This window comes from Folsomia candida, unplaced genomic scaffold, assembly GCF_002217175.1.
Source record: "Folsomia candida strain VU population unplaced genomic scaffold, ASM221717v1 Fcan01_Sc015, whole genome shotgun sequence".
Classification (NCBI taxonomy): Eukaryota; Metazoa; Arthropoda; class Collembola; order Entomobryomorpha; family Isotomidae; genus Folsomia; species Folsomia candida.
The window spans coordinates 595,971-608,945 of NW_019091207.1; the positions used below are offsets into that span (position 1 = coordinate 595,971).

At 43.5% G+C, this 12,975-nt stretch overlaps 1 protein-coding gene across 1 annotated transcript; it reads left to right on the forward strand.

The window, feature by feature from the left end:
* The first annotated feature begins 152 nt into the window (after positions 1–152).
* Positions 153–12,870, forward strand: LOC110856331 (forkhead box protein J1-A). The gene is made up of 4 exons (XM_035856902.1): positions 153–697; positions 10,072–10,307; positions 10,959–11,144; positions 11,731–12,870. Exons 1-4 carry the CDS (start codon positions 665–667, stop codon positions 12,824–12,826), a joined length of 1,551 nt encoding a protein of 516 aa, XP_035712795.1. The 5' UTR covers positions 153–664; the 3' UTR covers positions 12,827–12,870.
* Positions 12,871–12,975: the final 105 nt, after the last annotated feature.

Below are 12,975 nucleotides of genomic sequence, written 5' to 3' on the forward strand. Positions count from 1 at the left end.
AAGATGCGATATTATTACGTATCTACAAACCGGAAGTGGAAAACTTCTCTCCCTTCCCTTCCCGAAACTTGGACCGGATTATATTCATTTCCATTGTATAATCGATACACAGCCAAAAAATCTTAGCTGGTCGGTCTTTTCGTGGGTCCAGTCTACAGTTTCCTGCCCAGTAGAGAAAGAACATGACGGAGCATTACTCCTCTGCTAATCCAATCCCAGTCAGTATTTGGAAGAAGTATTTGGAAGGACGAGCAGGTTGGTGAGCGGGTTTGTGGCTGCCGTGGTGGTGGTTTGGTTTGAGTCCGAATTCGGATGGATGGCTGGCTGGGGATGGAGGAGGAACGAACGCAAGCGTCCCCGAGGGAGAGAGAGAGAAGGGATTCTCGACGGTGAGATCTGAAACTCCTCCACTTTCTTCCCACATCTAGAACCCGATCACATCATTTCGTATCCAACGCTGCCCGGATCATCATCATCACCCCCTCCCGTCTAAAATACGACTACTGCCCGGATCTCATCCTTCCCTCCGATTAATCTCGTCACCTTCATGAAGATATCGACACGACAAAAGTGACAAAATAACAGCAGATCATCTATTTTCAGAGAGGAACAATTGATTGAAAGTTCTTTAAATCCAAAAAAGGGGAGGTGAAGAAAAATCGAGATGATCGACTCCGCTGCAGTTTCACTGTCACCGGTAAGTCAAAAAAATTCTTTTTTTAAAACCCAATTAGAAACTTTCTAGATCATTTTGAAATCAGGTTTGTATTTTTAAGTACAATTTTAAAGAAGCACACAACAATTCGTCACGAGAATTACATGAAAAGTACGATGCCCGTAGAAAGAGAGGCGGAGGTAAGGGAGGAGGAGCCAAGAGATGCCCACCCGGATGGCGCAATACCCGTTTTTCATCTCCCGGAGAAAGCAGCATCTCTCTCTCTCATCCTCAAATCACGCGTGATCTTCCCCTTCTTAACGTAGCACTGGGCGGACGCATATTAGATTAGATTCTGTGCAGGCAGGGCTTAAAGACTAAAATCACCTAACGTCACTCACTATCAGAAAACTATCGAAATATCCCACCAACCAAGTATCTATCTAAAGTGAAAAGCACGCACAAATACTACGTACGTCCATATTGCAGTGCTGACTGCTCGAGATAAATAGTTGGTCTTTTCAAGTGTACATATGCGAGATATATGTAAATGTTTGCCTATTCAGCCTTCTGTATGTACGGAATAACCCGGGTATTTCCATAATTGCTCTCGGTCGGTCTATGTCATTCTAATGATTGGTCTTTTGTTGGAGGACAAAACTGTCATCCGATGTTCTCTCGGCATTCAAGCTACTCTCAATCCGATTGAGTGGGAGGTATGGATCCTCTTTTCAGAGTCAAATTGATTTACTTTACAAAATTGTTCCAAATTTTGGTCAAATTTTCATTTTCGATTTTCATCTCTGAAAAAAAAGAATGTCAATTTCTATCATCAGAAATTCTGTTTCATCTATTTTCCAAGCACTTATGACAGCCGACGACGACGACAGGTCAGCTATCTATCTAGATAGATACGGAGAATTGGGGAAGAATTCCGTCCGTCCAACTCAATCCAATCCCATTACGCCATTCAGTCGAGGCTGATTCATGCATGATTCTCTCCATAAATTTTAGATTAGGATTCTCAATCAATTCTCCCAGCAAAGCAATGAAATCGTCGTCCCATAAGTCTATCCTTTCTATCTCCTGCTCCTGCTCCGACATATCTCTCATTTATATGACGGCTTAACTTGCATGCAGAATTTAGACGAGGAAGGAAAAGGACGACGCTTTGAATTATCGACGCACATGTATTTGGATGGATGGACTATCTCCTTCCTCCATCGTTCGAATGTGCATGAGGGCGTGTGGTTGGTGGACCAGGATAATCAAAAATTTGTATTTCACAAGTTTGCATGATGCATACTACACATAGCAGACCACCACGCAAAAAAAAGAACGTTGTGTTGATGCAGTGGCCGCGGAAGGTGTGGGGACATTAAGATTGTAGGATAGTAGGGGAGGGAGGGAAGGGTTTATATAAGATGGGGAGACGATGACGACATCGAATAACTGTGGGGACATTGTCCCTCTGTCCCCACGCTTCCCCACGCTTCCGCTTATAATAGTTAATAGTGGTACATATTGCATCTAAAATACAGTGGTCGCGGAAGCCGTGGGGGCATGTGGGGACATTAACATTGTAGGATAGGGGAGGGAGGGGTTTATATAAGATAGGGAGATGATGGGAACATCGAATAATAGTGGGGGCATTGTCACTACCCTTCCGCGGCAGCTGTGTTCATGTACACAATTGAGGGGCAGCTCGTTACTTGGTTTTGGTTATCTACATAGTTTGGAGAAAGTTTGGCTGCGGGTTGTTTAGAAGTTTGGGAGAAGAGGAGCCTGTCTGCCGTAGTGGATGAGAAGACGACACTTTTTGGACACGTCCTTCTTTCTTTGATGACCTAAAATATGGCATAACATCCTCTCAAACTGGTCTCTCGAACGGGTCGATATTTCCTCTTCTTCTTTACTCTCTCTCTCTCTCTATAAAGCTGACTATTCGTTTGGCATGTCCTCCACCTCCTCCTGCAGCACGGCTTTCTTTCTTTCTTTCTTCAATCTAAAAAGCTAACCAAACTCGCTCACTTTCTCCTTCTCGGGTAGCTTTAGCTTTCTCATCAAATATTCTCCTCAAGGAGCATGTGTGTCATCCATCCATTCTTCAAGATGCTGCTGCTCCTAATACGTTCACATATCCGCCGCCGCTGCTGCCGCCGACGACGACGGTTTCCGACGTCCCGGTTCTCATTTATTCATGACCATTATCTCTCCGGACCTTCCCACTCTCATTTATTCTCTCTCAGGGAAAAGGAAAGACTATTACTTTTCGGTTATGTATGGACGTATAACTCTCGAGTTGATGAGAAAGCCGAAACTCCATCTCGTCCGTCAGCCTTTCTTTCTTCTTGGTGAGGAACGAAAGGAAAGACAATTGGATGGCAGTGAGTGTATGTATAGACAAGTTTGGTTTCGTGGACGGAACGAGTTTCTTTTTAATGGCGTGACACGAAAATAATGAGATGAGAGAAGAGCAATTAATGTTTGAAGCGTTCATTATTATTCTGGTGGTGGTGGCGGTCGGGTGTAGAGCAGGAATGTGATCGGTATTCACAGAGGAGCCATTGGCAGCGGAAGCGTGGGGACAGAGGGACAATGTCCCCACAGTAATTCGATGTACTCATCATCTGCCCATTTTATACAAACCCCTCCCTCCCTAATCCTACAATGATAATGTTCCCAACTGTTCCCACGGCATCTGCTGTCACTTGGCCAGAGGGACACCATTGTCATCCCAAAATTCAAGAAATTTAGCCAATTTTCAAAGAAATTCAACAAAATTTTGTTCATGTTAATAAGTCCCTCCTTATGCCATCCCAAGATGCTAATATTTCCCTATGCCCACCAAATTCCGCCGGCACTGACGGTCGCCACACTTTCTTTCTAGATATACACATATCTTGCTTGAGCTTCTCTTCATTTCATTTCTTTGAGGAAATGGTCGGAATTGTGCTGGCTTGTATTGAATTGCTTTCCAATAATAATGCTCTGCTCACATAATTAAAGCATACTTTTGAGCTCACAACAGGTATGCTCATACATAAGGTTGGATTGGACGAGCTATGTGGAAATTCCGAAAATATTAATGAATCCAGCAGTGCGACACGCCTTATAATTATGCAATTAGAGATGAGTTAATTATGAATGTTGTTCAGGGTAGGGTGGTAAATTACCACTAATATTTACACCACGACTGACTTGAATACCATACAGATTTCATTTTTCTAAAAAAATTTCATAAAATAAAGTCGGAAACTTTCCCCTAAAAAAGTCGGAAACTTTCCCCTAAAAAAGTCAGGAAGTGGTTCTCGAATTACTTGAATTGGTTAGTTAGAAGGAAACCCACTTTCTAAAGTGTTTACTAAACAGGAAACCAACCACACAAAGGTTTTGTACGTACACGAGATGGAAAAAAAATAAACTAGTCCGACTTTCTCTTTGGAATTGCGTGTTGCGCAAAATATCATCCACAACGTACTTACAACATTTTCTACTCACATCACATGTCAACTGTCGCATAAATGAGAGTGAGAAGCTAGATTTGGTACATTCTCACTCGGCCACATATTTACTTTTGGTCACGATTATTCATCCATCCATGGGTATAACACACTCTCTCGGAAGAATGGATAAAAAGCATGTCCCTGAGAGTGACTCAGGTCTCTCCGTCATACAGTGGCCGCGGAAGCGTGTCGACAATGTCCCCACGGTTGGTCGATGTCCCCATCATCTTATATAACCCCCGTCCCTCCCCCCATCCTACAATGTTAACGTCCCCACACCTTCCGCGGCCACTGCATACACACATACCTTTCACGATATGGCATTTCTCTCCCATGCCAAGAGCGCAATGGCGATGTTGCGTTGTGTGTTGTGTGCGAGAAAGAGAATTCATGAAAGATTTGAGACTACTTTTACCACGAGAGAGAGAGACTCCGAACAATAGCCGTACTTTCACTCCACTCCACAAAGGAGCAAGAACATCCCCGTTATTGGCTGCACACCACACACAACAACAACACGGCATTAAAGCGTGGAGCTATAGTCTCTTCTGAGAAGAGACGCCTAAAAACATACCGTTCGGAATAAGTGAGTAAGCACATTGGGAAAGAGATTGCTCAGTAAAGCACCAACCACACTCTGGTCTTTAAACTGGCTCACACACAGGACAGCTCATGGCTCGAGAGAGAAGTGGAGTGGTATGGCAGGCAAAAGGTTCAGAAGCCTCCGTCGTCCCGTCCTCTGAATAATTAATGATAATAACGGGGAGAAACGCAAACTCTGCTCTGCCATACCCCATCCAATCCAGCCAAAAGATTCATGCGAGTAGATTGCTTTCACTTAAACCACATCACGTAATGGAAGTAGAATTCGGTTCAAAAGAGAGAAGAGAAATTCGCTTGTTAATAATAGACGTTTGGGAGTTGGTGGTGGTGGTGGTGGATTAAATTGGATTGGAGTTTGGGATGGTCGCAATATTGTCAACCGAAAGAAGGGACGGCTGTTGGGAAGATTGCAGTGTGGTGAAAGAGAGAGAGAAAGAGAAGAAAACTTTTTAAATTTTTTACCATTCTTGCTCAATAACGATCCCATAAAAGTAAAGTATTCTTTCCTATTATGAAATGAAATGCTGCATTGCATGTCGTCCTTCTTGTGCCGTTGCGTTGTTTTCCTGGACAATATAATGCTTCTTTTATTTTCTACCATATTCCATACTAAACAGAGGCAGGTTTTCTGTGCAGGCAGACGTCCGTCGTGTGTGTTAGTTGAATAAGGGAGAGTTAGTTTTTGGAGCACAGGAAATAATCTGGTATAGTTGTTGGGAGGCAGGAGCCGCGGAAGGTGGGGGGACACGTGGGGACATTCACATTGTAGGATAAGGGGAAGGTGGGGTTTGCATAAGATGCATAAATGATGGGGACATCAAATAACTGTCGAGGCATTGTCCCCACCCTTCCGCGGCCACTGGTTGTTGGCAGCAGGGAGAGGTGGTGGTGGTCGTGGTGGAGGTAGAAGACGTCGTGAGATTCGATCTTCTCTGCGTCCGCGTCTTGAGGCTTTCTCCAGATTCGGATTTTCGAATCGCATTTCTCCTCCTCGAGTCGGCGGATGGACTGCTGCTGGCTGTAGCTGGCGGACGTTGACGCCGCGTTTTGTTCCTGCCCACCTCCTCCTCCTCCTCCATCCAAGGCTGAAAAGCTGACTAATGCCAATAGACGCGATCGTGACTCACAATATAACCACCTTTTGTTCGGGATGTAAAGAAATCACGGAATGATATTTCTTTTAATGGGTGCCTAATGCAACCTGGAGCAGAATCCTGCATCCACCAGCTCAGATTTATTTTCCCTCGCGTTTTCTCTTTTAACTAATTGTTCATAGTTTCATTCCGTGTTTTTACTCTTTAGTAAGCGGCATTTCATTTCATTTCGTGATTCAGCATCTACTCTTTAAAGACCGCTCGCTTTTACATAAACGTTCAGATGAGAATAAAATGAAACGCAACCCTCGCTAAAATCTTGCCGTGTCACGCGGGTTTTATCACACGAACTATAAATTCCCTCCTACGCACACACACACACAAATACAGAATTCGGTTCGGATGTGGAATGGTGGGGCAGGTGGATGGATGCAGAACTCATTACAAGACCTGTACGTTGGAGTGGAGCTGAATTAAGAGAGCAACTTGAGCGTAATTTCCCCCATGGGTTCGCCTCACCTGGCAGGATTAGATTAGATTCGCTGGATTGGATTGACTTTGGGAAATAATGGGGAGTCTGCATGGTTCTTTCCCTGGCTGGGATCGGAGGACGGAGGGTGAGAGAGACCCAGAGTCAGACGGAACCAGGCACAAGCTCTTTTATTCCATATCATATCCTCTCCTCACCTGAACCCTGGAGGGAAAGTATGCAAGCATATATTCTGGGATTAGATTCTATGTAAGCCATCTAATCCAAGTTGCAACTTGGGAGCTGTTTAAGTCGAACGCCCGGATTTCTAATGGCTTTTATGCGTGATGTGATCATGATCAGAGTTGTCATCAAGGATCATCTTGGTGTAATTTGTGTCTATTTTTTAATTCATCATTGAATCATTCACGTTGTGAATGTTCCCCTAGATTTCACTTGACCCGGAATATTGTTGTATGGGAGAGAATTCGTGATGATGATTATGATGATGATGACGATGATGAAGTTGGGTTCGTTCGTATGTATGATGTTGTTTTTGTTGATTCGATATGCTTCCTTCCCTTCAGGTGTAGGCTAGCACAAGGAAGGCAGTCATAGCTATCAGTGGCCGCGGAAGGTGTGGGGACATGTGGGGACACTAAAATTGTAGGATTAAGGGAGGGGAGGGGTTTACATAATATGAGGAGATGACGGGGACCCGTAGTTCCTCTCTCTGTCCCCACACTTCCGCGGCCACTGATTCCCATTCTCCGCCAGTCAGCATCTATAAAACTTTCTTTCTCCCTCAATTCCCTCAACTCTCTCTCTGCTGTTTCGTGAACAAAGGACTCCGCAGCAGCAGCAGCAGCAGTGCTCCCATTTCTCGTCTCTCTCTCTCACTCCTTCTTCCTGCCTTTGAGACTTTATTCATTCGCCAAAAACGCCAACGCCAACCAGACCAACAACCCGGCCAGATCCTGCCTGAGCCATGTCATGACAATAATTTAATACTTTACTCCACTACTGGCTTCTCTCCCTGCCTGCGTCTTTCTCTCTCTCTTTATAATCTTTCTCCCTCTTTACATCTCAGGTACTGAATCGCGTGTGCGATGCTAGTACCAACCGCCCAAGTGGAATAATCGATCCATTCTTCTTCTTCTTCTTTTACGTCTCTCTCTCTCTCCTCAGCAGACCAGACCACGAAAAAAATGAATCCAATTTTTATTGTCATCTATATCCAGGCACCTAATTCATTTCATCCAGCAGGCAGGCAGGCAGGGGGAATTCGACGAACTCGTCTGTACCTGTCTCGGAGAGAGAGAGAGAGAGACGACCCTCTGACAAAGGATCCATTGATGATGACGATAAAAAAGTAGTGCGACTTATTTTCTCTCTTCCTCTCTCTCTTTTCCAATCTTCTATCTTCTCACTCACTCACGATCAGCCAAACAAACGTGTCGATTAGTTTCTCTTCGTTCAGAATTCTTTCTTCGGAGCAGACAGGAAGGAAGGAAGCAGAGTTTTCTTTGTCACGGGAAAATAGGATACTTTGTTTGGTGATGGGGATCTTGAGCAGGAGAAAGTAGAAAGTACAAAATAAAGAAGTAGATTATGATGATGGCGTTAAAAAAACGAGAGTACATAAATTGAATCGTACAGTGGCCGCGGAAGGTGTGGGGACGTTAACAATGTAGGATGGGGGGAGGGAGGGGTTTGCATAAGATGGGGAGATGATGGGGACATTGTCCACACGCTTCCGCGGCCACTAGAATTATACGAAATTTACTTTGCTGCCTGAGGGTTATAAAGATGGTTTAAAGATTCGAATCCGTAGACTGGCTGCATATAAAAATGATCATTTTGGTTGAATGAAGAAACGTGTGCAGTCCGTGAAGCAATTTATCGTCATCTCATATCTGATACAGTTTGATACATAATTTCAGTTTTATCTCAAAATAAAGTCAAGATTTTGTAGTGTCTGATCTTGCCCCGACTTACTATTTGCGCAAGACCGTATTCACTCTTGAACGGATGTACAACGGGAAGTCTTATGGAAGTCTCAAATTGAACAACTATCTATGCGTAGTTGGTATAAAGGGTTGAGTCAGTTCCGCCCAGAAAGTTAACAGTGAAAAGGATGAAGAAGACGGACGCTTTCACAAACAGAATTTACATAATGGGATGAGCCCAATTCCGGCCGAGTGTATAGTACTTTCACTTGGCATCCATTTAGATTGACATGGCAGCAAACACATTCCAATTTGTGGCACTACTCAAACGTAACAGGAGAGAGGAAAGTTGAGTACCTGCTGGGTTGAATTGCACTATAAAACTTGCTTTAAAGCATTTGGCGAATATAAAAATTTTCAAGTTTTAAATTTGATGGACGGCATTATACGCATTATCATGTCTCGTTTACTAAAGGTGGTCCGAAGAATATGGAACAAATTCAGATATCTCAGAAATACCTCCATGAAAATTAACTTCTAGACCAATCCAGATTAAGGTGTGCTGAAAAAGAATCTGAAAAAGTTTAAAAACAAAATCTATTTAAAAAATCTACTGGAGTTGAAAAGACCTGAAATCCCGTAGACACATAGTTTATGAGATGTGCTCAGATGTGGGATTTTTGGTTTGGTTTTAAAACCAAGCCAAAAATCCCATGCGATAGAGATTCATGGATATGTTTCCATACAAAAAATGTCACTGGATCAATAACAATTAAACTTGGAAAACGTTCCAATTCTATATTCATCGGATCGCCTTTAGTATTAAACCCGAAAATACCATATTCTTCCATTATTTCTTTTAAGCTTTTATGTAATGGACGAATTTTTGTCCAAATTCTAAAGTTCGACAAGTCCCGATGTTGTCTATAAAATGATGAATTATTTATTTTATAAAAAAACGTGAATGATTCTGGTATGCATATGCATATAATTAAGGCTTTTAGTCTGTAATGCAGACATACATACAAACCTACTTCACTGAACCCATCATACCACCCACACGCACATGTAATATCAAACCCCGTCGCACGAAAGCAATCGATCTGATTGTCGGAATGATTGTCTTCTCTGTCGCAGACTCATTGCTTGTCAGGAGAAATAAAAAAACGTTCTCCGTGCGGTGATCTGAATACGGTGGAATGAATCCCATCTCAATCAATGACAGAGAGCAATTGGAAGGATTGCTTCGCTTATTTTTGTCGTGCATCCGAGAAATAAAAAGCTTTTATCACGAAACCTCGCAATCACATGCTCCAACTGCTCCAAACCTATTTATGCATGATGCCGTTATCTCAAAATTTCAATCTTTTCCTAAGGATAAGGACCTTTCATTAACAATGGAGGTCTCCCAGCGGATGCTCTCAGATTTTGAGCAAATTAGTGTTAATCGATGGCAAATTTAATTAGGATGAAATTTGCGAAAGACACGATCTCCCAATGGAAACGTTTTGACAGATATTTGCATCCGAAGAGGAGAAAGCGCGCAGTAAATTTGGAAAGTCTAAAATTTGTCGACTTGAAGGCGCGCTTTCTCCTCTTGGGATGCAAATATCTCGGTCAAACGTGCCCATTGAGAGATCGTGTCTTTTGCAAATTTCATATTAGCTAAATTTGTGATAAATTGACACTAGTTTCGCAAAATCCGCGAGCATACGCTGGGAAACCTCCATTGTTAGTATTTTACTTTCACTTGCAACATTATAAATCATGTCAATCTTCTCTTCTAAAATTCTAGAATGCCCCCATCGACACGGACGAAGATGTCCCCAACTCTGCAAGCTGTCCTACAACGATGTCCAACTCAGAAACTCTGAAACCTCCCTCGGATGATCTCACATCTCTGACATGGCTGCAAAACATCAACATTCTGACCGTCCCGGGACCTCCGACGCCACCAGCGAGCCCGAAGCCACAGTCCAAAAAGTCCAATCGAATCCCAGTATTGAAAGAGTCCGAAGCACACGAATACAAGTAAGAGTTGGGCAATATTCAATTAATTTAGTAATGATCTCGGCTCGGAGGCTGACATAATAATTAGGACAAAACATTCGTAACGCAATAGCTCTCAAATAAATTGTACAAATATTATGGACCTTTATTTGGCCTCTCTGTTGCAACAATTTGTGGAGTAAATCAATGTTTTGCGGTGGATCAAGTTGCAATGATGCACATTATTTTCTCTGGATTTTCACCAGTGGCCGCGGAAGCGGGTGGACAGAGGGACAATGTCCCCACGGTTGTTCCATGTCCGCATCATCTCCCCATCTTATATAAACCCGTCCCTCCCCTATCCTACAATGTTAATGTCCCCACAGCTTCCGCGGCCACTGCTACTTACGGACCATCATCCACATCGAGGGGAGATTAGTTTGTGTTTACCTTTATTGGCTGCAATTGAGTAATAGTAACTTGATGTTTTATGTAATCTTTACCCACGACTCGACCCAAGCCAAAGATCACTCAACTTTCCCCCAACTCTTGGCTTACCTAATCTAATGATGATTGCTGCATGGTTTTTGTATGAGATTATGTCATCAAATATGATCCTACATAGATTAGATTTCCTTCTTGCTTCGATTTATGTGCATAACGAATAATTACCATTTTGTCCTTGATTTTCAGAACGACGAGAACAGAGAAGCCTCCATTCTCCTATGCAAATTTGATCTGTATGGCACTAATGCGGGCGAATAAGAACAAAATGACGCTCAGCGCTATTTATGCGTGGATCAAGGAAAGCTTTCTCTACTACAGGATTGCGGATAACTCGTGGTGTAACTCAATCCGGCATAATCTATCGCTTAATCGGTAAGATCACTCTTTTCATGAGAATAATATGTATAAATCCAAAATTAAGTATGTTTTCAATGAAATACTTGGTGTTAATTTTTGAAATATGGGAAGAGTTTGTGGGTATTTGTCACTTTGTTTAAACGAAATGTCGGTCGTAATGTCCGGGGGACGTGGACCCCTTTCGTTATGCACCCCGAGTAGAAGTCAGTGTATCAAATTCTGCAGTAATCGACAAGAGCTTGTATCCTGCTTAATTTTTGTTACATAATCCTGCAGAAAATTTCTACCGGTTTATTGATTCTGCAGAAATATATGAGCATAATTCTGCTCATATCCTATACACAATTCGCTCTGTATAAAGTTTCCCTGCAGAAACTTGGGCCAAATTTCTGCAGGAAATTTTCAAATCGTTCAAAATTTTTACTCGGGACACAACAGTCTTTACAGTGGATCGCTTATCAAATTACTTTTATAAAGCTCCCCATGCTATGTAATTTGACAAAAATTGTATGCCCACTGTTCCATGCACTTAAACCACATCTGCTAAATAAATACTTAACAATCACCTCAAATAATCACTTTAAACATCATTTTATTCCAGCTGCTTCATGAAAGTCCCCCGCTCCAAGGACGAGCCTGGCAAAGGCGGCTTCTGGCGCCTTGACCCCGCCTACACGCAATCCCTCGACAAAGGAGAGAAACCTTACCGTCTCCGAAAACGGAGAAATCCCCCCAAAAACAAGAACAAAAATAAGCCACCCTCAATAAACAACAACTCTTCTATCGTAACCAACGCCATGAAACAGAGTGGAATCACGACCCACGACATGATGCAAATCCATTCCTGCAGCGATCTCAACTGTCCGGACACCCATCCGCCATACGTCGCTCAAGAAATGGAAATCCAGCTCCAAATTTCCAACAACTCTCAAAACCAACCACACCCACAATTTGGCACGCCCAATTCGCCCAGCGCCGGCTCCATCCCGGGAGGTCAACCCACTAACAACACCGTCCTTCAGCACATCCACACTTCAACATCGTCATCCCCCAACTATTCCCCCCCGGAGGGGATCACTCTCCTCCAAAACGTCCAAATGCTCGACATCCTCCCGGAATCCGCGAATTTAATGCAGCAAGGAAAATTCGTCGAGTTGACGACGGCGGAACGAATTTTTAATGCGAATGGGGAATGTGTCTACGTTTTCTGCACCGCGGATCAGAGCCTCAACAGCGATGATAACCAACAAACTTCGTATAGCACGACGACCACCACCACGACGTTATCATTTGATAACACAGTTGTCCAAATGGAGGATGAAATGTCGTCAAACCCTGCAATAGATTCTCCGGAATCGTCGGAATCATTTCGTCCCCCGACTAATAAAACTGGGGACCAAATCCCACCCCCTCCAAGATCTCCACAATACCACGAAATGGGGACACATCAAGAATTGACGACGCTCACGAATGCGCAAGTGACCGCGGATGTGATCGAGATCTCGACCCTGGCCGCGGACATGGAGGAGGAGACGAGCCATTATTCCATCCATTTGGGGGGACAATTGACCCAGTTGACGACGCAGGAATTGAACACGATTCAAATGCCGTGCAACTGGGATGAGAGGTGTCCATCGATCAATTTCTTGGAGACGGAGTTGGATCTGGAGGAGTTGATTAGGAGTGGAGAGTTATAAAAGGGGGGAGACAGTGGCCGCGGAAGCTGTGGGGACATGGGGGCATTCAGATTGTAGGATGGGGGAGGGAGGGGTTTATATAAGATGGGGAGATGATGCGGACATCAAATAACCGTAGGGACATTGTCCCTCTTTGTCCCCACGCTTCC